The following is a 24,349-nucleotide window of genomic DNA, read 5'->3' as shown; positions in this document are numbered from 1 at the left end:
AGTTCATCACATAGCTAGGGGTGAGTGAGTAAGCCTATTGTCTAAGCATAAAAGACAGCAAGGCACATTCTAATGGCTCAGCACACAGAAGTCTCAATCCAGCTTTGCCACTTACTAACCCTAGAACTATGTAGAGCTATGAGCTCAGAAAATGATGGCAGTCTGGTTGGAATTTCAAGCCAAGCCCAAGAGAAGGATTTGGAGGTGAAGCAATGGAGGTTGAATTTGAAATGTCAAGCAGGCGATGGTGACAGGAGTGGTAACAAGATGTCCAGTAGAGAAATGACCTAATGATCTAACTTTAAAATGACTTGAGATTGTGGAGACTCAGTCTGGCCTTACGGAGGCTGCTGGGCATGTTTGGGTATTGGAGATCGAAGTTGCATGCGTGGTTTGAAGGCTTTTGGAAGAATTAGACTCAGATGCCCAGAGGCCATAGAACTGGAAGGCAAAGGCCTCCTCAGCGTTAGAGGGGGAATATCACGAAGAGGTTGCCGGGGAGCCCATGGAGGAGGGTAAAGGTTAACCGTCCGTGCTGATTGGAAGATTCATAAGCATTGGCTAAAGCCTATCAGGTCTATTTGGTTCTGCCAAGTGCAGAGGGGCTAAGGGTGAATGAAAGTGGCGTTTTGAGTGAGAATGACCTCCATAGGCGCATGTGTTTAAAGGCTTAACCATTGCTTGGTGGATCACTTGAAAAGGGTCTACCAAGGTGTGCCCTTGTTGGAGGATGTGTGTCACTCGGAGCGGGCTTTGAGGATTTAAAAGCCCACACCAAGCCCAGTCTCTCTCTTTCTCTCTCTTTCTCTCTCTTTCTCTCTCTCTCTCTCTCTCTCTCTCTCATGCCCCCAGTTCTGGGGAAGTTCTCAGCTATTTGCTCCAGCACCACTCCTATCAGCTCCCCCACCATGATGCTCATGAACTAGTCCTCTAAGTCTATAATCAAGCCCCAGTTAAATGACTTCCTTTATAAGAGTTTCCCTGGCTATGCTGTCTCTTCACAGCAACTGAACAGTTTTTTACTGGGGCAGTAACCAAGCAGACTTTGTAGCTCTGCCAGTAGCACCATCTCCACAGGTCTGGTGGACCCTAGTGGAGTCCCAGGGAAAAGGCATCCAGGGCTTTCAGTCGGGTCCATGGCTGCCTGACTGAAGCCCTCTCTGGCAGGTGTGCGTGGTCCACCTTTCCAGGATCTCACATCTAAATAGCTTATCTATGCTATGGCCTCCTGAATAATTGTCTTGCACAGCACTCTAGAGCCTCCTGCTCTGCATCTGTTTGGATACAGGGGAGGGCTGACAAGGAATGAGATTTAGGCAGGAGCAGCCAGGACAAAGGAGCATTCCTATGGAAAGGTGAGATTGTAAGAGGAACACTGGGTCTGGGAGGTGATGGCTTCAGATGCATTTTGAATATGTTGAATGGGAGAATAGTGAGTACCAGGAGCACAAGCTACAGACAAAGAGATGCTTAGAAGAGATGACAGAGCCCTGGGCTGTGGAGACACCAACACAGAAGGCTTCCAAGGGCCACGTAGTAGCTAGTTTCCCATGGGCATGGGAAGAGGAAACAAAAATCTTGAGATCCTGGTATTGGGGATTAGGACTCTGAAAGGAGGTTGAAGAGAGCAGCTTGGGAAATGGGAAGAGCATAGGGTGATGGAGAACTGATGAGCCTTGGGTTGGGGGAGGGATCTTTTTGGTGGATAGTCCTGTGATGGGCGGTGTAGAGCAGCACCTTGCACCATATGGTGACCTCTCTGTGACCCTGCGAAACAGAGTATCTGTTATGTTGTGGAGGCTGACGCTACGTGTTGGCGTAGCTTTGCCTCTTGTGTTGTGTGGGTTTTACATGACCTTTCCTGGGTGGAACAGGTTGAAGTTGGTCTGAAAGACAACTTCCAAGTGTCTCACCTCCCTCTACTCTCCTTCCTTCCAGGTGCTGTTGTCTGGACTCATTGGTGTTGTCTCCTGGAAGAGGCCTCTGTCACTTGTGGTAAGTGGTCCCCGGAGCTCCAAGTGACCTTGGACAGTACTCTGGCTGCAGAGGAGTAAATGGCAGAGGCGGTGGCAGCTAGCGTGTGGCTGTTGACAGGAGGTGGTGGGTAGTGTCGGCTAATTGCTGATGGACTCCCAGCATTGGCATGCTCTACTTCCCAGCATGCTCCTTTAGTGATTCCTAAGACAATTCTGTCAACGAACTTGATCTGTTCCCTTTGCTCTAGTGACAGCTCTTGAAGACAGAGAACAAAGACAGTTTGAAAGTCTTTGAAAGGATGCTGATGCTTTTTCCAGACACTAAGATCTGTGTGTGCATGTGCAAATACTTACATGAAAGTGTAGGGACAACACACCTTCTACCAGAGGTCAAGAAATGTTAGTTCTTTTGTGCACTTATAAACTGCATTGGTAAAGTAAAGATTCTTTCTTGAGTAGAACCATTCCTGGGCAGGGTACGGAGGTGTGGACCACCAGGAGTGGGGACGGATGATGGGTTTTCCCTCTGAGAAGTACCCCAAGCATCTGCGTGTGTATTGATCTGCAGCCTGGTCTTCTTCATGTGTGCATTAGGATATTGATGTGACTGTGTCAGGACTAGAAGAGGAACTTTGATGGGCTCTGAACAAGGCAGTGTGGTTGTGTTCTCCTTTTGTATTAATCAATTATTTAAGATCTTGTCTTAAGTGATAGGACTTGGAGATAATGATGTGTGCTAATTATTAATGGAAATGGGGGCGGGGCGGAAACAAATGTGTTTCTGAAAGATACTTCCTTCGTGAATGTGACAGTCATATCCTGAAATGGTGTCAGAGGAGATAGTGGCTTGGATTTGGTTGAGTCTCCTCTTGTGTAGTTCAGCTCACAGAAGAGATTTCCTCTCTCTCTCTCTCTCTCTCTCTCTCTCTCTTTTTAAATATAGAAAATTTCAAATGTGCAGAAAAGTGGAGAGAAAGACTGGCATAGTGAGTCCTGGTATACCCTCCACCCAGCTTCAACAACAAAAAGAACTCCACCTGGTTGTTCTTGTTTCATATATCCCTTATATCCCACCCCAACCCTTCTCGCTTTTGGGTGGGTGACCTTATGGCAAATCCAGCATGGGGATGGAGAAGCTGGTTTTGTGAGGAATGGTTTGGCAGTACACACACTGGCTGGGGACCAGCCATAACTTCTGAGCTGTCCTTAGCAACACGGAGACAGTCTGTTCCATTATTCCTGAATACCCTCACAGGACCGACAGATTAAGACCTTTGATGCCAGCCATCTAACAAAAGAAAACTGTATTCCTTAGGATGGATATAGAAAGATATAGCCTTAGTCACCAGGTCAACCCCTTGCTCCACTTCCTGTCCTGGGCCCAGGATGGAGATCCTCGTGTGGTGGCCAGCACCCAGGTGCCTGAGAAATGCCTTATGGATGTGGCTCAGGTGTATCCTGGAAAAGCTGGAAGAGAGGTTTTGGAGCCATGTGCAGGGAGGAGGGGATGGCAGCTGGGCCTGTAGAGGCATTCTTCCAACTGCTTGTTCCTGAGTCCTGCTGGGTGATTGGTGTAGGACCAGCTGCTCTCTGGAAGGTGCTCACATTCACCTTGCTATGATTGATCTCCTCCCAGGCCCCAGCTGAGGATGAAGGGCTTCACTAGGGAAATGCTAACCATCGTGCCAATCCTCAGATTTGTAGTGTCTTTGTGCAGGGCAGGTTTACTCCTATTGGTTCTCCAGGGCAGACGCTGCTGTCAGCAGATACTTTTTCCACAGAAGGTTCAGAGATCTTAACATCTGTGGTCCCCCTATTCCCTATGCCTCTGGAGTCTGTGGGATTCAGTGAGGAGGTGGGCCTTGGCCTAACAGTGATGCACATCTCACAGGAGGAACTTGTCACCATATGCTGCGTGTCTGAACAGACATTTCTCAGAGGCAGCTACACATTGTGGAGGGAGGGGAGTTTTGCTGGGTAGGTAGCTGTCTCTCCCATAAGCATGTTCTTTAGTTTGTGTAGAACCAATGGATACAGAGACCCAACTCTCCATTCCTAAATATCTGCGTATCAGTCAGGAGTCCCTTAGTCTGCAGGCTAGAGCCTCAGGGTAGAATGAGTGTCACTTGAGTCTGAAAGGAGGTCCCTTCTCTTTGGAGGAAGTCATCCTTCTCATGAAAACATCATAGCAACATCCAAACTAGCATTCCACCAAGTATCTGGCTGGGAGTTATATACTTGCCACGGTAACACATGAAAGGAGCTGTCACCCAGGATTCTTAGGTGAGTGATCCCAAATGCTCTCTCTCTGGTAACACCAGTGAAATAATACGGGTAATGACGGTGGCCATTGGTTGAGTGTAGTGTGTACACTTCTCCTCCCAGTAGACAGTAAGAGTCAGCTTTGTATTTTAGAAGAGAAGTGGTAGCCCCCAGGCTTTAACAAAAGCCACCTTAGCCTTGAACCCAAGACCTTGACTCCAAAATCGGCCTTTTCTCCATTCAGCCCACCATGGGTCTCATAGACATTCCCTTCCGCATGGTGTCTGTCCTCTAACCACACATCTTTTGACTTGTTCTCCTCTGATCCTGCCACACCCCAGCCTGGATACTGAGAGCCACTGTCACATCCTTCCCTTCCTTGTCTTTGTCTGTTCAAGCTCATCCATGGGGTCTCAGGTTTATGACCTCAGTATTTGTTCACTCGGTCTTCTCATTCCCAGGGAGATCACTGGCCTCTGTTCTCCTCTGGTGACCACTACAGTGAGTTTGACTTCTGTGAAGGAAAGTGACCCTTATGGTGGTTAGAAAGAAGCCTCGTTAGATGCCTGCAGGGGTCACTGGGTGATTGCAAGGATGAGTGACCCTGCTGATGGCTGGGATGGGTGTCTCCAGAGACTCCCACACATGAGCTAGTTGCAAGCTGTGCTGTTTCTTCCTTTGCGTGGTCCTGAGCATCTACACAGACTGTGGGCTGAATGAGAGTCAAAACTTCTAACATAAAGCTGGTGACATAATGGAGGAAAAGGATCTGTTAGGGAGGAGGGGAAGGGACAGCAGGCACTTGACCAGTACTTGAGGAAGAAGACTTTGAAGCATAGAGAGAGATAAATGCTCTCGCTCTCTCTCTCCCTCTGTGTGTGTATTCTGTGAGATATGAGTTGTGGTATGCTGTGAGAGCCTTTCAGATGCCAAAAGCCAGTGAGATCAATGACAATAAAGATAGTTTTTTTTTAACCTGGTGTCATTTGTCATATGAAGTGACCCATATGATTGAGGGACTTGTTCTCTTTGCAGTAACTAATCCCAAGTTAGTACCCAGACCACACAGCTCTAAGTAGATGATTTGTCAAAAGACTCAAGAGAAGCAACTTGTGTCATTTGTGATCCTAATGGCAACACTCTCATGTGTAATCACAGATAGCATTATTAAAAAAGACGTACGTAAACTAGTATTGAGTCGGATCCTGCCTACCTTTGTAATAATTTTAACACTATTGAAAGACTACTATATGAAAAAATTTAAATACATTCTTAAAATAAAACAAACCATTCGCCTTTCTCCCAAAAAGAAACTATGCATGAAGTTGAAATATTTTTATACATAACAAATTATAGATTATCTCATGTGTCACACAGCATCGTGAATCTATTTTAAAGAGTTCTCGTGTGAAGCAATATGGGTACCAGAGAGATTTAGGGTTGGATTTGGTATTGTCTGCCTTTTATGATAGGACTCTGGCTTTGATGTTATTTCCTATCTTCACTGCACTATTTGTGAGATTTCCTAATACTTGGATGCTTTTTTAGTTTTAAATGAATAGTATTTTATGCTGTTGTTGTCTTTTAATTTTAATTTAATTGATGATGTGCCTTTTGCCCTATCTGTCTTTCTGTCTGTCTGTCTACCTGTCTGTCTGTGTATGTGCATGCACCCATGCATGCCCATGTGTCGTGCCACAAGTGAGGAGGTCAGAAGACACCTGGAGGAGTCACTTCTGTCCTCCCACCATGTGGATCCTGGAGACCAGACTCAAGCTATCAGGCTTGGCAGCTTATGACTTCATTTGCTGAGCCATCTCTCCAGCACCTGTCGGGTTTTATTTTAATTATTATTATTTCTAATCTTGTACAATCTGTTTAGGTTTTCCCCCATTCATGTGTCAAAGTTTTTTATACCCCAGGTTATATGTCTCATCATGTAGCCAAGGATAGGTAGTCACTCTTTCAGTAGCAGTTTCTGAATGTTAGTATTTTCTGTTACGTGTGATCAGGCTTTGCCTCCACTGCTGGATATGAATCTGTTTGTTGTTGTTTTCATCATTGTTGTTGATGGTGGTAGTGGTGGTTTGGTTTGGTTTGGTTTGGTTTTTGGTTTTAGTATTTCGATACAGAGTTTCTCTGTGTAGCCCTGACTTTCCTGGACTCACTTTGTAGACCAGCCCGGTCTTGAACTCACAGAGATCACCTGCTCCTGCTTCCCAATTTCTGGGATTAAAGGCATGCACCACCATGGATTTAAGTCCGTTTATTGATGTCTGTGCTGTGGAACAAACTGTCAGTCTCCCCTGAAGCCAGTGTCATCAACTTTAAGAAGCCAGCCCTTCACAAGTCATGGTTTTGTCTTGTTAATAATTTTCTTGGCTACTTCTGTGCACTTTTCTCTTTTATAAAATTTAGGATAAATGTACCAAGTTGACAAAATGATTGTGGCTTGAATTTCATCATGAATGGATTGATTTTATACATGAATTTCTGGACAAATTATAACTGTAATATCAAGACATTTTCTGTTATAATTTCTGAATAACTATTAATACATTGATCTCAGACCTAGTAACCACATACTGTGGAGACAGACTCATTCTGATTATTTGTTTATTAGGAAATTCAAGAAAATTTTACTGCAAGTTTAAATAATCTCTTCTTTATCCTTTTTGGTTTTTCTTTCTTGAATTTCAAGCAGACATCTCTCCCACTAAATTGACCTTCTAGGATCCTTAACATTTTCTATTATTTTCTTGTCTTTTTTTTTTCTTTCTTTCTAGGTATGATTCCTTTATTTTATTTTCTAAATAGCTTATCTGGGCTTCAGCTACATTCTTTCTACTGGTTAACCCTAGTGTTGAATATTACATTTTTGAATTGCACAGCTGTGCAATTTGCTAAGAACTTTCTATTGTTTTGGGATGGCTTTCTCTCTCTCTTTCTATTTTTTTTATAGCATCATTCATGTTTTACGAAACATGAACCTTGCAACCCACAGGTCAGACTATATAGTTTTCTTTCCCAGGCCCTCCCTTTTGGGGAGCAATCCCAGGTTGTCCACTTCTATCACTGAAAAAGGCTAGTGTGTGTATGGGGTGTGTGTGTAAATGCATGTAGTAGGTTGGTGGGTTTCTTATGATTTCTTGGTGTATAGGAAGGTTGAATATATAGTCTCTCCCACTAAACTTCATTGTGATCAGCCTGACCCAGGATGAGAAGTCATTCTTGGGTATCTGTGAATGTGGACACCAATGCTGATGGCATCATCTACTTTAGATGCCCCCGGGGATAAAGTAACCTCATCGTGCCACAACCAGGCCTATTTTCTGTTAGGCAAAGCTGCCTTCTCTTTTGGTCCCTATCATTAAAGTTCGCCTTTGAAGGTTCAGAGCGACTTGGAACTGTGCTCATTGTGGGTGGAGGATGGTGATGATGATGATGAAAATATTAACCGCTTACATTTACTAATCATTTCTTAGGTCCCCCTCTCAATGGTGTGGTTATAGCCAAACTTAGTCATATCTGTAGATATAGGTACAGGTATAGGTATAGATATAAATAGATACAGATACAGATACAGATATAGATTTCTGTGGCTAGGAGAGGCCTAGATATAAGCCCGGGGAGTATGTTTCAGGGTCTGCGATCTTACCTCCCAGAGTCTCTGCTTCGTGCCTGTACACTGGAGCATCATTAGCCAATGCTACTCTACCCTGCTGTCTACATTTGTGCCATGGAGCTCCTTTACCAGTACTTTGTTATTAACTCCTTGGATCCTTTCTGTGGGTAGCAAGAGTGAGAACTCAACACCTTTCCAAGGGTTTACTTGTTTCTCAAGTTTTCGCAAACTTAGGCAAACCACACATTTTTTATTTCAGAGCAGGGCTGTTGACCAAGGTGTTCAGGATACTATTTGTAAGTCTTGGCTGTATTTTAGGTGTGGGTATGTTTTTTGATGATTATATTTTCTTGACTGATGTACTCGTCCATCACTGTAAAATGCCCTTCCATGTTTCTGCTAACAGTTTTGTCTTAAAGACCATTTTATCTAGCATCATGTTAACTAAGCCAACTCTTGCAAGGTTGCAGTGCATCATGTTCCATCTTTTTGCTGTTTTTCTCTGTGTCTGTGAATATAAAGTGAGCCTCTTATAGACATCATGTGGTTGGGTTGTATTTTAAAAATATATGTTGCCAGTGTCTGCCCTGTAACTGAAGGTATTTTTCCACTTAACATATGTTCTGATAAGGAAGAATCATGATTCAAACTCTGCTTTCTAAGTGCCTTGTCTGTAAAAGTGTTTTTCTGTTCCTCTGTTGTTACCTTCCTTTGCATTCAAAAGACATTTTCTAGCATACTACTTTAATTCTATTATTTTAGGCATGTATTTTTGTATAATTTTCTTAGTTATTATTCTCCATAACAAGGTGAACATCATAACATGTAGCAGCCTATTTCAGATGAATACTAACTTAATGCCAATTCTATACATATGCTGGCCTTCTGCGATGCCAATCTTCCTTCTTTATGCTGTTTTCTTACAAAGTAAATCTTTGTATGTTGTGTGCTCCTCACCCCAACCATGCAATCATTATTTTACCCGGTTGTCTTTTAAATCAGACAAGAGAGGAGTTATGTTTCTTTGCTATCTTTTTCTCTTATTTCTTGTAGGATGTTTTTCATAGCTAATGCTTTTAGTTTTTATTTTGGAATGGCTCAAATTTTCCTTCGTTTTAAAAGGATGGCTTTGCTATATATAGAATTTTTGATTCATAGGCTTTTCTTTTCTTTTCTTTTCTTTCCAGTTTATAGCCTTAAAATGCCCTGTGCTGCCCTTTCTCATACGTGATTTGTGAGAGACCAGCTATTGATCTTTTGGGGATCCTTTGTGAGTGACGGTCACTTGTTCTTGCTTCTGTGATCTCTGTTTGACTTTAGCTTCTGACAATTGACCTAACTCATGTCCAGGTATCAGTCCTTTTGAGTTTGACCTACTTGTGATTCACTGGGCTTTGAAGTTTAGATTCATGTCTTTTATCAAATTTGAGAAGTTTGGGGCCATAGCTTCTTCAAATACTCTTCTAACCCTTGTTTCTTCTTCTCCCCTCCCCTCTCTCTACTCTCTTCATGTGTGTTTTAGCCTTTTGGGTGGTGTTCTATGTATTGCTTAAGACAGTGGTTCTCCGCCTTCCTAATGCTGCAGTCCTTTAATACAGCTCCTCATGTTGTGGTGACCCCCAACCATAAAATTATTTTCTTTCCTTTTTAAAAAAAATGTTTATTTTTTTAAATTTATGTGCATTGGTGTTTTGCTCGCATATTTATCTGCATGATGGTGCCTGATCCCTGGAACTGGAGCAACAGGCAGTTGTGAGCTGCCATGTAGGTGCTGGGAATTGAACTTCAGTCCTCTGGAAGGGCAACCAATGAGTGCTCTTACCCACTGAGCCGTTTCTCCAGCGCCCATACTATTATTTTCATTGCTACTTCACTACTGTAGCTTTGTTACTCTTATGAATTGTAGTACAGGTGTTTTTGGAGAGAGAAGTTTATTAAAGGGGTCACAACCCACAGGCTGAGAACTGCTGGCTTCAGGTTTGTTGTTTCTTTGCTCTTTGGTTCCCTCTCTGTCCAGACTTGGTGATGTCAGCCTGCCTTTCAGGTCCTTCCTTTGTGGCTGATACTTTCTTCTCACTCCTGCCATTTTTTAAAAATATTTTCTACTTAATTTTTTTCTATGTTTTTGTCCTGTTTTGTTTTCCCTGTATTTTTTTTTAACAAGATTTCTTTTAGGTCTCTTCAGTATATGTAAAAGAGCTGAGCTGAAATCTTTAAGCCCACCATCTGACCTTCCTCTGGGACTGTTTACACTGATTGTTTTCCCACTCTGACATGTGACTTGCTTGCTACATCTTCACAGGTTTTATATCTCCTTGTTGCAAACCAGACTTTTGTTTCAAGAGTATAATGTCTCCTATGGCAATTAAGTTTACCCAACTCCATATTTAACTGTTGATACTGTTTATTGTAGATTTTGCCACTTGTTTGTTCAGTGATTTCTTAACAAATTATGTAAAGTAGGATTACTTGTCATACACGCTGCTGAACTGTCTAGTAAATCTAGTAGTTAGTTCGATTATGGTTTGACAAAGATTCCCGTAAAGGTGTCCAGCTAGAGCCTAGTCTTTGCTAAGGGGCCGTGTGTGTCTTCTGGGGCATGCTTTGAACATAATTCCAAGCATCTGACAATCTGCTTTACTGTTCATTTTCTGCTTACGTGAACTCTAGACTTAGAGGCTACAGTTCAGAGCAGTCTCCATTCCACCCCGGGCATATACGCATCTCCACATAGCCAGGTGGCATACTGTGTTCCCTGAAGATGCAGTGGCTTTACAAAAGCTTGTGATCATTTTACTCCCTAGCTCTTACTAAAAGGCTTTTTGGGTGATCTCTTCTAATCTGCCATGGATATTATCTACTACTTAAGCAACTACAGAATGGAAATACTTGCCTAGAAATATTATGTGCCAATTCTCCCCCAGGGTTCAGGCATTTCCTACTGTGCGGGTTTCAAGTAAGGCAATGTGCAGATTACCATTGAGAATGGTCTCCAGATAATTTCTAGAAGGGCCAGTTATTTGGGAGTGTCTCTGAAAGCAGGCTGTTATTTCCTTCAGGTGGCTTCTAGACTTGTACCAGAAATGTGAACTGATTTCAAGGTTAGTATAGAGGTGGAAGGTGGAGTAGGGCAAGCCAAAGAACCATAAAGTTTACTCTTCCAACACAGTATTCAGCTGTTTACTTTGACGAAGGAATCCTAAGGTTGCCCGAAAGATACTGGCTCACTTCCAGAGTTCTCAGCAAACTGATCCTAGCAATGTCTCTGCGAATTTACTTCTTTTTATGCAGCAGTGGATTTTCAGGTCTTCAATTAGCCATTTTCCTGATGTCACCCTGGAGAACCCCTTTCAGAATTGTCAGCTCTTAAGGGGAGAAGTAAAATATGTCATGGTTGCCAACGGATGGCATTCCTGAAAAGATGTCTCTCACTTCACAGAACTCTGGTTTCTTGGTATCTCCCAGTGAGGCCCAACTGTCATTGAAAGGTGGCATTGGGAACATGTTGAACACAGTTCTTTATCCTCTTGGAGTATTTTAATGTACCACATGTGGCACCTTTTGTTACATTGCATTTTTTATGTCTTAAAAATAGTTCTTTGAGACTCTCCGACAATGGTGTTTTGATCATATTTACCTTCGTTCCCCCAAATCTCCCCAGATATACCCTCCATCTCTTCCCACACAACTTTGTGTCTTTGTGCCCCACAGGCCTATCAAGGCCTATTTGTAGTGCTCAAATGCTGTAGAATGTGTGGCCTTCCACTGGAGTGTGGTCATTTTAGCAGGGTCTATACTTTAGAGAAAAATACTGTCCCCGCTGTCAGCAGCTAAGAGTTGCCAATAGCTTCTTGGCTAGGGGTGGGACTTTATGCCCAACTCCCCCTTCAATGCTGGGGCTTTGTCTGGCTTGAGATTATGCAAGTTGTGCATGCTGTCACATCTACTCTGAGTTGATACTTGCAGCTACACGATTGTGTCTAGAAAACACTGTTTCCTTCCAGTCATCCACCTCTGTCTCCCCTTACACAGTGACTCCTGAACCTTTGGAGGAGGGAGTGTGATATTAATATAGAATATATATATATATATGATATATATTACATATATATGTAATTTAATTTAAGGCTGGACATTCTGCAGTTTTTTAATCTTTGTATCTTGGTCTGTTGTGGGTCTCTGTGTTATCCATCATCTATTGCAAATAAGGTTGAGAAATGTCTTAATCTATGGGCATAATCTAGGTCAGTAGGAGATGTCCATTTAGCAGAACAGTGGCAAATGTAAATGTTCTCTCCCAGGGTAGGTTCTCTCCCAGGACCTGTTACCTGTCCAACCATAGGTTGTTGGCTCAATGGTAGTAACAGGTAGCGGTTTCATCCTGTGTAGAAGTCCTTAAATCCAATCAGAAAGTGTTTGGTTACTTGTATGACATTCTAGCCTGTATTGTACCAGTTGGCATGCTTTCCAGGTTAGTTGTTACTTTAGTGCATATAGAGGTCACACCTGCATTAGATTGATTATTCTTTTCCTCTAGTGGTGTGCATAGCACTTTCAGAACTAGGAGGCTAGCCAGTAGGGAGGAAGCTTCCAGGCCAGTACCAGCTTGCTTGCTCCAGGTTTTAATGTAATACTTCAGGGTCATGGTACGGCTAAATGCAACATGGATGAATCTTAAAAGAAATAGGCTAAAGGAGCCAGATCTGTTGTGATAGCACATGCTTGTTATCGTAGATCTTGGAAGATTGTACTGTCAAGGTCAGCCTGGACTGAATAGTGATTCACTTTCGAAGAAAGAAAGAAAGGAGAAATGAGAGACAGAAGGGAAACCAAGAATGAAAGAGCATGTGATCAGGGTCTGTGGCTGCTGCTGCTCAAGAGTAGATGCTACTTTTGCTGGGATGATGGGAAGACACTGACAGCACAGGGCACCAGCAAACCCTTGGTTCTATGGAACATTTCATGCTTTCATTCTGGTGATGTTTACATGGCAGTCTCTGTTAAGATTCATCAACTGTTGAATTAAAATGACTGAAATTTCTTTTCTGTAAATTAGACCTTAATAAATACAACAGGAATACCCCAGTTTAAATAACACAATCTATTTCATTGCATTAATCATCATTAACCAAACAAGCCCAGGAGGCACAGAAGTCATTGAAGCACTCCTCAGTGGCTCTTGAGTTGTCATGTTCCTAAGAAGCACAAGCGGCATTCATTCAGAAGTTTAGAATGAGTTTCGGGATTTACTGCTGGCCTTCTGGCTTGGGGGCTGATGGCAGGTGCTAGGATTCTGGCTCCTGAGTCTTAAGTAGAAATGGCTAACAAAGGTGACAGTAGTCAGGAGGGTGTGGAGGATCACAAAGTCGGGTGTTTCTGTTGTGAACCTGTTAGAAGCACCACTCACAGACTATTTTTTCCTATGGTCTTTGGTAAGAGAAATTCACATCACAGTGGCTTTCAGAAATACTACAAGGTCTCACGGTGTTTGAAAATCACAATCTCAGGTGGTAGGTCAGAAGTTCAGTCTCTTCTATCCTTCAGTAGAACAGATAAATTAGCAGGTGTGTACAGACAAAGGGCATTCGGGGCTTAAAAAGAAATGACCTATCAAGCCAGGAGAAGACAAAGAGGAAACTGAAATGTTTATCACTAAGAGCCATCCAGGAAAGGCTACATGCCTTTTATAAAAGTCAATTTGTGGAGAAGGTCAAAAGATAGGAAGTTACAAGGGAGTGGAGAAGGTCAGTCAATCAGGAGCTGCAGAAAGGGGTGACCAGGCAAAACACAGGGCTTTTAGGGCAGTGAAATGCCTTTGTTGATACTGTAAGGCATGAATTTACACCATTATGCACGTGTCTGAACCAGAGAATGTTTAACATCAAGAGCGGACCTCCTATATAAGCCATAGACTTGAGGTCTTGCTGATTATAACTAACGTACCTTCCTGGTGGGGATGTTAGCAGGAGGGGCTGTGCCTGTGATGAGAGAGGGACTGCGTGAGGAATTTCAGTTCCCCTGCTTAAGTTTTGCTGTGGACCTTAATTATAAAGGTAGAATCTGTGAAGAGTCTTTAAAGTATAAACATTGCAAAGGTAGACCCCCAGACTTAGGATGCATCACATTTACTTGAATTGACTAACAATAAGGGAAATGCATGATTTGTAGCTCCTACATCAGCTGTTTCTGCCTTCGAGGTGGGACGGAAAGGCTCTGGAGAGAGCAGTACAGTTGAATGGGCAGAAACCACAGCCACACGATCTCATCACTTCTGTGATAAGTGTTGGTATGACACATGGTGTGGGCTGAGACCTGTCCACATGCTACCTCCATTTAGTTCTCATGATACCCAGTGAGGCACCTCTGTTGTCCCACCCAAGGAGAAACTGAGGCATGGGACAGGTATGCAGCAAGTAGATGTAGGTGTTGTTTCAGGCCAGGGCAGACTGGTTCATAGTCAGATTTCCCTATGTAGCTAAGAGCCTCCTTTCGTTAGCTCATTAAGGCGTGATTTAGACTCTTGTAGCTCCAGCCCCTCCCAGCTACCTCCTCTCAAACCTCTTCCATTTTTGCTACTCAAGCCCATAGCCTCTTTTTCTTTCATTATTATTTACATATGTGTATGTGGCTGTGTATGCATATATAATGTATACACCATATATGTATATATATGTATTATATGCATATATAATGTATACACCATATATACACTATATATATATATATAGTTTCAAGGCTGACCACTTTGCATCTTTGCATTAAATAACTAATAAGGGAGCTCATTCTTGGGAGAAGCTGATTCTCATTTTCCCAGCAGTCACTAATTGCCTATAGTTCTTATCTAGGGGCTGAATCCTCAGAAAAATTTCCCCTTCCACAGTAACGTTTCCCTCAGTACTGCCATTGTTCAGATCTTATTTATTCAGCTATTTCTAGGGGAAATAGTTTCACATCAGGCTTCTTGGATTCTGGCTTTTTTTTTTTTTTTAAATTTACTTCATATCCAGATTGCGGCCTTCCCTCTCTCTTTTCCTTCTTGTCTTACCTCCCATCTTTCTACCACCCACATCCTCCTGTCCTCCCCCTCTCCTCAGAAAAGGTGTTAAAGCTATTTTTATAAAACTATGTTTGTTTCTCAGTTTCTCTCTTATCCTATCACACAAATAATTGGCTTTTTTTCTATTTGTTTAACAATAAGCTTCACAGCACAATAACTGAGGAGTTATTACTCTATACTTAACCCTCTAAACTAATCTGGTTTCCTCCAGTATACATCCTAGAGATATTTGCACTTTGTAGCTTTCTTGGCTCCAGCTCCTTTTCCTGATGTCACCTGGACCTCTCCCTTGGCTGAATCCTTTACTTCCTCTCTCTTACTCCTCCTGTTGGCAGAAAGTCCAGCCCTATATTCTCACTGCTCAGTGGTTAGCTGTAAGCTGTTTTATTGGCATATAGGGGAAAATTCAGGAGCAGTGTTTAGACAACATTGAGATAAGAGATTCTCAGAACCAGGATTGCAACCAGATTGGGGGGGGGGGGTTTACAGAAATCAATTATACAATAACCTCATGACTACAAAAATTCTCAGAAAAAGGGAAACCTTCCCTGGATATCAACCTGCTCTACCACATCAAGTTCCAGTAGGACTAGTTTTATCATCTAAGCAAGGCAGCCCAGCTAGGAGAAAGGGATCCAAAGGTAGGCATCGGAGTCATATACAGCTCCTGCTCCCGCTGTTAGAGGAGTTCCACGTGAAGACCAAGCTACACCACTGTTCCGTATGTCCAGAAGGCTTAGGTCCATCCTGTGTATGGTCTCTGTTGTTTCAGTCTCCATTGGCCCCTAGGGGCCCACGCTAGTTGGTTCTGTGTGTGTTCTTGTGGTGTCCTTGATATCTCTGATTTCTTCAATCCTTTGTCCCTCTCTTCCATAGAATTTCCCAAGCTCCACCCAGTGTTTGGCTGGGGGTCTCTGCAAAATCTGTTTCCATCAGTTGCTAGGTGAAACATCCCAGATGACAGCCATAGCAGGTACCTTTCTGGAAGTACAGCAGAATATAACTGTGTCAGAGGTGTGCTCTCTCTCACGGCCTGGGTCTCAAGCTAGGGCAGTCCTTGGTGGGCCATTCCTTCAACCTCTTCTCTATTTTTAACCCTGCACATCTTGTTGGCAGGAGAAGTTGTGGACCACAAGTTTTGAGGCTGAGTTGGTACCCTAGTCCCTCTATTGGAGGTCTTTTCTGGCCACAGGAGATGGCCACTGCTAGGAGTCTCAGCCAGGGTCACGCTCATAGATTCCTAGAAGCCTTCATTGTTCTAGGTTTCTAGCTCATCCCAGAGATCCCACCCACACTAGTTCCAGTCTCTCTCCATATTCTCCCCCACCTAACTTAACTTGATCCCTCTTCCTCTCTTCTCTCCCCCTTCCTCTCCCTCACCCCATTTCTTCCCTCCATCCACTCCCGTTGTCTACATTATTTCCCATTCTCAGTGAGACTCAAGCACCCTCCCTTGGGCCCTCCTTGTTACTTAGCTCCTTTGGGTCTGTGGACTGTAGCATGGTTATCCTGTATTCTATGTCTACTATCAACTTGTAAGTGAGTACACACCATATTTGTCTTTCTTGGTCGAGGTTACATCACTCAAGATTATCTTTTCTAGTTCCATCCATTTACCTGCAAATTTCATGATGTTCTTGGCCTTTTTTCCTTGCAGCTTTTAATATTTTCTCTTTGTTCTGTACATCTAGTGTTTTGACTATTATGTGGCAGGAGGATTTTGGGGGGGGGCAATCTGTTTGATGTTCTGTTAGCTTCTTGTATGTTTATAGGCATCTCTTTCTTTAGGTTGGGTAACTTTTCTCCTATGATTTTGTTAAAAATATTTTCTGAGCCTTAGAGTTAAGGCTCCTGATATCTACTCCTGATATTTTTAGGTTTGGTCTTTTCATTGTATCCCAGATTTCTTGGATGTTTTGTGTCAGGAAATTCTCAGATTTAACATTTCCTTTGACAGATGTATTGATTTCTTCTATAATATCTTCTATGCCTGGAATTCTTTCTTCCATCTCTTAGAATCTGTTGTTAATATTTGCATCTGTAGTTCCTGATCTCTTCCCTAGGTTTTTCATCTCCAGGATTCCCTCAGTTTGTGTTTTCTTTATTGCTTTTGTTTCCATTTTCAGGTCTTGAACACTTTTATTTATTTCCTTCACCTATTTGATTGTATTTTCCTATATTGCTTTAAAAGATTTATTCATTTCCTCTTTGAAAGACTATCATCTTTATAAGATTAGATTTAAGGTCATCTTCTTGTGCTTTGGCTATGTTAGGATATCCAAGGCTTGCAGGTGTAGGATAGCTGGGCTCTTTTGGTACCATATTGCCCTGGTTCTTGTTCATTGTATTCTTATGCTGGCCTTTAGCTCAGGAGACAGAGCACAGTTCGCTGCTGGTGGTTATGGCCCCAGGGGTTCTCTGGAGGCAGGGAATTGGTGGGTAAGGGTCTAACCTGTATTTTTCTGGGGCCCAGCAGGCCTCCTTAGGAAGGTAGGCGAAGTGGTGAGCCCAAAGATGGAGTTTAGGGGATAGTGCACAGCCTACCTCTACTGGCTGTGCGCAGGTGGACCCAGCAGGCAGTGGATTGGTGGGGAGGGGTCTCAGCTTCTGCCTCTTACTTTCTGGCCCCTCTTCCATGATGTTCCCTAAGACACAGATGCTGGAGCTGTGATGTAGATGTGTGTGTTGGGACTGAGCTCTCCATGGTATGTTAATCTTTTGTGTTGTGTCCAATTGTAGTTTACTGGTTTTCATTTGCTATAAAAACAGGCGTCTTTGATTAAAAGTAGCAGCTTTACTTATCTGTGGCGTAAAATAGTATGTACAATGTAGTAAGGTATTATGCTAGTCTAGCAAAGTAGCAATAATGATTCTTTCCTAAGGTGCATGAACTCACTAACCCTGGGAAGCTGGCTAGGTTTCTAGTACTTGGCATAGTTTTTCTCTGGGTGAATGGGACTTAAGTCAAACCAGGCAGCTGTTGGTTGCCACTGGCATAATTTGAAGAGTTTTACAGTAATTCAGGCAGGTGTTGAAATAATTCTTAGGCTCTATATTACATTCTGACCCTGATAAACCTGCATGACAAAAAGAGACATCAGCCATGTCTGAGTACTATTCTAGACACTGACCAGATTTTTTTCTAGTCACTGGAGCTTGTTGGTGTCATCCTAGAATGGAAGTAGTAGGTTGCATGGCTAGGCAAAACAACCTTATGTATTTGTGAATAACCACAACTGACTAGTTCCTGTCATGATCCTGGGTTTATTAGAAAGCCACAGATGAAGAGAAATGGCTTTGCTTTTGTCCCCATTCAGCTGGATTCTGTTGCTTTTGTTTTCTGAAACTTCAGTATTTAATATACCATGCAAATGCCAAGGAATGTGAAGTACATGATGGATGAACTTCATCCAGAATTAGCGTTTTTATATTTCTCTCTCTTCATTGCTATGCCTATCATTTTTCAATGTAAAAAAGCTTAAAACCCCGGGCTGCATACATTATCTTCTTCCCAAAAGTGTCTTTGAATTTTTGTACCGACAGGAATGATTCCTGCTGTGCCCATCAGAAATTCATCCCTAGTCATACTACAAAGTCATATGTCTGACCAGATTCTGTGGAGAAAAAATATGAATCACTTTAACCTTTAATATGAGTTCTAGAAAGCCTATGGGGTTTTCGTTCTAAGCCATGAATTGATCTCAAATATAACTTTAATATGCTATTAAAATATAGGTGAGTTAAAGGTTAATATATTTAATGTAAATCTGTTTGAAGTCATATTCAGACAATTCATTATGAATCCACTTTGGGAGTTTCTTACAGTCAGGAAAGAGCAGGACCTCTTTTTAAGAGGGTGTATTTTTGCTTGGTCACATTAAAGATGACTCTTCATGGGTTAACTATAAAAGAGAAAGAAATAAGTGTGTACATATACTTGCTTGTACAGGTCTTGAAGCAACAAGGAATTTCACTTTTCAAGCAAAGCTGTTTAAATATCTGAAGTGCACATGCTGCTTATGAAAACAGATTTGTATTCTTCATGTTTGTGGTTCATGTATGTGGTGTATGTGTGTGCGTGTGTGTGTGATGCATGTGGTCTGTGTTCAGAGGCAGAGGAGAACAGGAAGTGTCCTACTCCATCCCTTACCACCTTCTTCCCCTGCGATGCTGTTTCTGACTGACTGCAGAGCTGGACTGACAGCCAGTGAGTCCTGGCAATAGTCTTGTCTCCATTCTTCACAGCGCCAGGGCTACAGGTATATGGACCTGTATGCACTTGCTGTGTTGTTTTGTTTTGTTTTTTTTTTGTTTGTTTGTTTTTATCTAGGTGCTGGAGATTTGAACACGAGTCTTCACAGCAAGTGCTTTTGCCCACTGAGCCATTGCTTCAGTCCCTGTTTCCTTTAAATTGCTAGTAGTAAGTCATGTTAACATGGAGGGTCTAAACAGAAAAGAGATTTAAGCAGACCGTTCAAAACTATGTGTGATGACTAGCGTTGATTGACAGCTTTACAGAAGTTAGACTCTCGTAAGAGTTGGCCCCTCAGCATGTCTTTGGTTGTGCTAATTGAGGTAAGAAGGTAGCATCCTTCCTCAGGCACTGTTCCTTGGACTATATAAAAGTGGGGGGATTGAGATGGGCACTGCATGGATGCGTTCATTATATTCCTCTTCTGATTGGAGAGAATATCTACCCACTTCAAGCTGCTGAGGTAAAAGAAACCTTTTCTCCTTTAAGTTTCTTTGGTCAGGATCTCTCCTCACAGCAATGGCAGGAAAAACAAAACAAAATCAACAATAACAACAAGAAACTAAGACACTGCATGAAATTAAAAATTGCCATGGGAAAACTCTTCCTTTTAGTGAAGCCTGGCAGTGATCTACATTTCCTTAAATGACTTTGGTGAGAAATATAAGCTGTTTTATTTTGATCCACCAGGCATGTTTTTAGTTAGAAATGTACTAATACTTAGCTTTTGGCAAGAGACGATGAGCACATTATATACGAAGTTGACAGAAATTCTTGATAAGGTAATTATGCACTCAACATCACAATGAGCTAAGTGCATCATCTGAAAATTCACTTGGAAGCAGTTGTTATAGGCTTTTTTTGATTGTTGCATATAACTGCTATTGAGAAAGTTCTCAGAAAGAATTGATTATTTTCAAGGCCCCATTGAAGAATGTCGTACTCTTCCCACCAAAAGACAGGTGGCAACCTCCATAGAAACAGTGCTGAAGAGCTGGGCCCTCTGGGAGCTCAGGAGCCTTGGAATGGGGTCTCATACGCTGCGTAGTCATGTTTATATTGATGACTGCTTTATTGTATCTTGTGCCTATTGGTTAATGTGCTGTGAGTTATGCATCTCGACTTCTAAGACCTTGGTAAATAATCAGCTAATCGTCAACTATTTAGGGGCCTGTAGTGGTCATCAACAAAATTTAAACACATTTCTGACAGAGAAGAATTTCTACAGCCGTTGCAGTGTAGGCTGCATGTGTCTTGGTGTGCTTTGTCAATGACCTTGAAGAGGGTGACCCTGGGATCCAGTTTCTTATACTGTATGTTCTGTCTGTACAGTGAAGGACAGTCACCCCACAGTGGTTCTCAGAAATGCCAGGTATTGGGGCTCAGAGTCTCCTGAGCCACAGCAGCCCATAGACAATGAGACACTGTGCAAAGCACTCAGCTGTGTGATGAATTGGAAATAAGAAGCAGGAGAGATGAGTCTTGCCTTCAAGAAGTTTGAGTTATAAATAAGGAAATGGTATGAGGTGGGAATGTATTAGTAAGCCTCCTCCCACTGTAACAAAACACCTTAGATCATTTTCAAGGAAGAAATGTATATTTTGGACCAGAATTTCAGTGGGTTGCGTATGTGATGGCTTGGCATCATTGCCTTCGGGCCTGTGGAAGGCCACAACTACCACAGTGTGTGCTGGAGACAGCTGCAGAACTTGTGTGGCTGAGAAATGCACACATGCACACACACACACACACACACACACACACACACACACAGCAGGGGCTGGGTCCCAGGATCCCTTTCAAGGGCATCCCCACCCCCAGTGACTTCATTTCCTTCCCACTAGCCTCTACCTCCTCAAAGGTTTGCCTCCTGGAAGCACTACAGGCTAGGGACCAAGCTTTCAACACATGGACCTTTGAGGCCACTTACCCAACCCACAGCAAGCTGTAAAATATTAACATAGCATTACAGTCATCCCTCATATCTGAGGAAGATTGATTCCAGGACTCCCTGCAGATTTCAAAATCCGTGGATGCTTAAGTCCCTTATATTAAAGTGGAATAATGTTTACGTACAAACTATTCTCTGATAAACTGTAAATCACTTCTGGAAAACTTATAAAACAAAATATGGTGTAAATAGGATGTAAATTGTTTTACTGTATTTTTTTTTTTTTAGAGAGACTAACAACGAGGGAAAAAAAAAGCTTATATTTGTATAGGTGAAATTTTCCCACCTCAGTATTGTCAATCTATGGTTTGTTATATTTGCTGGTGCAGACCCACAGCTGTGAAAGCCTGATTGTGTAAGTACAGTGTGAAGAAACTATAGTAGTTTCTTAGAGTGTAGTTAAGTTAGAACTTACTTACTCAAGGGTGAGTTATATACATCTAAGATAAAAAGGAGGCTGGAGACGCATTGCTTCTGTACAGAGCCCACAACATTCTTTCCAGACCAGGATCCCTTGTTTGGGGCGAAGGAGGTGTGTCCTTTTTAAACTGGTAACTGGCTACAGTCCTGGGGCAGTAACTGCATAGGGTGGTTGGTCTGCTTTCCAAGGATGTGTGGCTCATTGTGTTTCTCTGCTACCACTGGGCTTGGCAGAAAGAAGATGGGTGCACACTGAACCTTGTGGTGACGGTGGCGTTGAGCATCAGCATTGGATGGGTAGTGTTTGGGCAGGTGGATTGGAGGACACTCTCTGTGGGTGGACAGAGCAGAAGAAACGAAATCCAGGAAGCAGGGAAAGCATAGGGGGTAAAACCAACTGTCAGCGCTCCTGAGAGAGAACACAGCAGCGAAGGAGCCTTTGGCAGGTTCTTGGATCCTTTTCCTAGCTTTGCAGTAGCCCTCAGCCTGTGCTTGAGCCCTAGATGGCTTGTTTCCATCATGCAATAATTCCTGTGGCATTCTCCAGTAAGTAGGTCTTTGGTTTTGGAGACCTTTGTCCTCACACAAAGTGAGCACCTACGTCCACGGTGAGCAAATGAAAGAGCCTCTGACAGGGCAAATGGATTCCTCTTTGTCCAACTGGTTGGATCAGGTGGTGAACCAGCTGATGGAGGAGTGAGGTAGGGTGACCACTCAGCTGAGAAGATGAGATGCAGGGAGGCTAGAAGAGCCGTCACATAACTCCTAGGACTGGGGTTACAGGTGTAAATGGTTCTGAGACACCACGTGGATGCTGAGAGTGAAACCCAGGTCCTCTGGAAGAACAGCCAGTTCTCTTAACCACCATGCCATCTCTCCAGCCCTGTGTTGGCAATTTAATTTGCTACGTTAATGGTGAGCTTCATAGTCTTTTGTTTTGAAATGTATGTCAAAACTGACAGGAAGTAGAGGATCCGCTGTTTGCTGTATTCTTGGCAAGAGTGGCCCGGTGTGCCCCTTAGAAATCCCAACTCTGCTAAAATGCTTCCCCCCTAATGCACTTCCTTTGCCCTGAGGCCTTTGTGGTCTCCTAATAGAAAAAAAAAAAAGTCGTTAAGGGAAAAAATGTAATACGCTGAGGTAGCTCTAATATAGGAAAAGTAATAGATGAAGTGTCACGAGATTCGAAACGCGTATTCTTTCAGAAAGAAGGTAATTACTGTTGTAAAGATATAGCATTAGGAGAATTATTGCAGCTGGGAAGTGTGTGATCTGTCTGTCCATGGCACAGTTAATTTTAAAAGTATCACCAAGCATACAAATCATAAGAATAAAATGCTGAACCATACTAATTGAAAGTGAATTTAATATGCAGCTCTGAGGAGCTGTCTCTACTCATGCAGCATCGAACAATGTCGACCACATAAGCTATTACTTATCAAATTTCTTTCAAATGCCCAGCTTCTTTTAATGAAGACTATCACTCATGTGCCTTATCTTTGATCCCTGAGTAATCTCATGGCTACTCAGTAAGTCATGGCGATAGTGCATCATCCTGTATTCTGATTTTTGTGTGTATGAATCAAATTGCTGTAGGCTTAAATGTCTTATGAAAACATAAAAATCCTGATTAGGGATGAGCACAAGGCTCAACTTAGTTTTGGTGTTTGCTTTGAGTGTTAGCAGCCAAGAGCTGACTCAAATGAACTGAAGAAGGTTTACATGCACAGTATTTAATCTGATAAATATTAGAAGATGTTAGAATAACTGTGGGAGCGGAGTCTTTCCCACACGTTGTTTTTTTCTCCCCACTAAACACAGATCTCTACAGTTTTCCTCCAATGTTGTCTTGAGTGTCCTGGCCCTCGGTTTGTCATGGAGATGTTAGGAGCGGCTTGTCAGAACCTATGAAAAATCCTCTCTCGGGTTTTATTGGATCTGTGCTATGTCTGTCATCTAGGGAGTGTGGTAATGACTTAGTGATCCAGAGCTTTGCTTGGTTAGCTCCATCACTTTGGGCAATATGGTGTGTTATGGAGAGAGTATTACAGAAAAAAAACAGGTCATCTCCAGGGTATACAAAAAGGGAAGGAGGAAAGGCTGTGGTCCTACTTGGAGGGATGATTTCCAGTCCCTAAGCACCTCTCAGCAGGCTCCACCTCTTAAAGATTCTACCAGTTCCCAGTCGCCCCATGGGTCAGAGAGGACTATACCTTTTAACACACGGGCCTATGACTGACATATACATCTCCGTAATGCTTAGTTGTCTTTACCATGGAATACTATGTTTCTCCATTTATTTAGGTTTCCTACAAAGCAATGATTTCTCGAGGACTCGCCTGTCTTCTGACACATCTTATTTTTAACTGCTTTGTCAATGATATCTTTTCTGATCTATCGTCTGATTTTATAAAGTATTTTCAATCATTCATTTATGAAATCACCAAGACCAAAGGTAAAAATCTCATTCACAAAGAGAATAAGATACAGTTGTTCAAAATATAGGGTTCAGTGATTTTTCTCAGCAAAAGTTAATGCTTCAGTGACCCTCCCCCATCACCATTGGATCAGAAAGCTTTGCATTGTAGGTAAAGTATACTCTGAAGGACACCGACTTAAAGATATCCACATGAAAAATGAGAAAGTCAGCATTTTTTTTTATTCTGCCCATGTACACCCCTTCTTGCTTCAATTTTATGTAGAGACTCAGGTTATGAAAACTTCTTGTCTTAGTGTCTTTTGCTGTCACTGTGATAAAATGCCCAAAGCAATTTAAGGGAGAACGGGCTTATTTTTTTAGCTCGAA

At 42.5% G+C, this 24,349-nt stretch overlaps 1 protein-coding gene across 1 annotated transcript in view; it reads left to right on the top strand.

Annotated features, from left to right (window-relative positions):
- Positions 1-24,349, top strand: part of Entrep2 (endosomal transmembrane epsin interactor 2) — a 401,477-nt gene that overhangs the window by 171,186 nt on the left and 205,942 nt on the right. The window contains exon 2 of the mRNA XM_055623385.1: positions 1,939-1,995. Coding sequence (XP_055479360.1) covers positions 1,939-1,995 — 57 coding nt within the window. The remainder of the gene's footprint in view (positions 1-1,938; positions 1,996-24,349) is intronic.

The sequence above is a fragment of the Psammomys obesus genome, unplaced genomic scaffold (genome assembly GCF_907164565.1).
Source record: "Psammomys obesus unplaced genomic scaffold, mPsaObe1.curated_primary_1811, whole genome shotgun sequence".
In the NCBI taxonomy this organism is placed as follows: Eukaryota; Metazoa; Chordata; class Mammalia; order Rodentia; family Muridae; genus Psammomys; species Psammomys obesus.
Note: the sequence above shows the minus strand (reverse complement) of the source record. Positions and strands in the feature narration are given on the sequence as shown.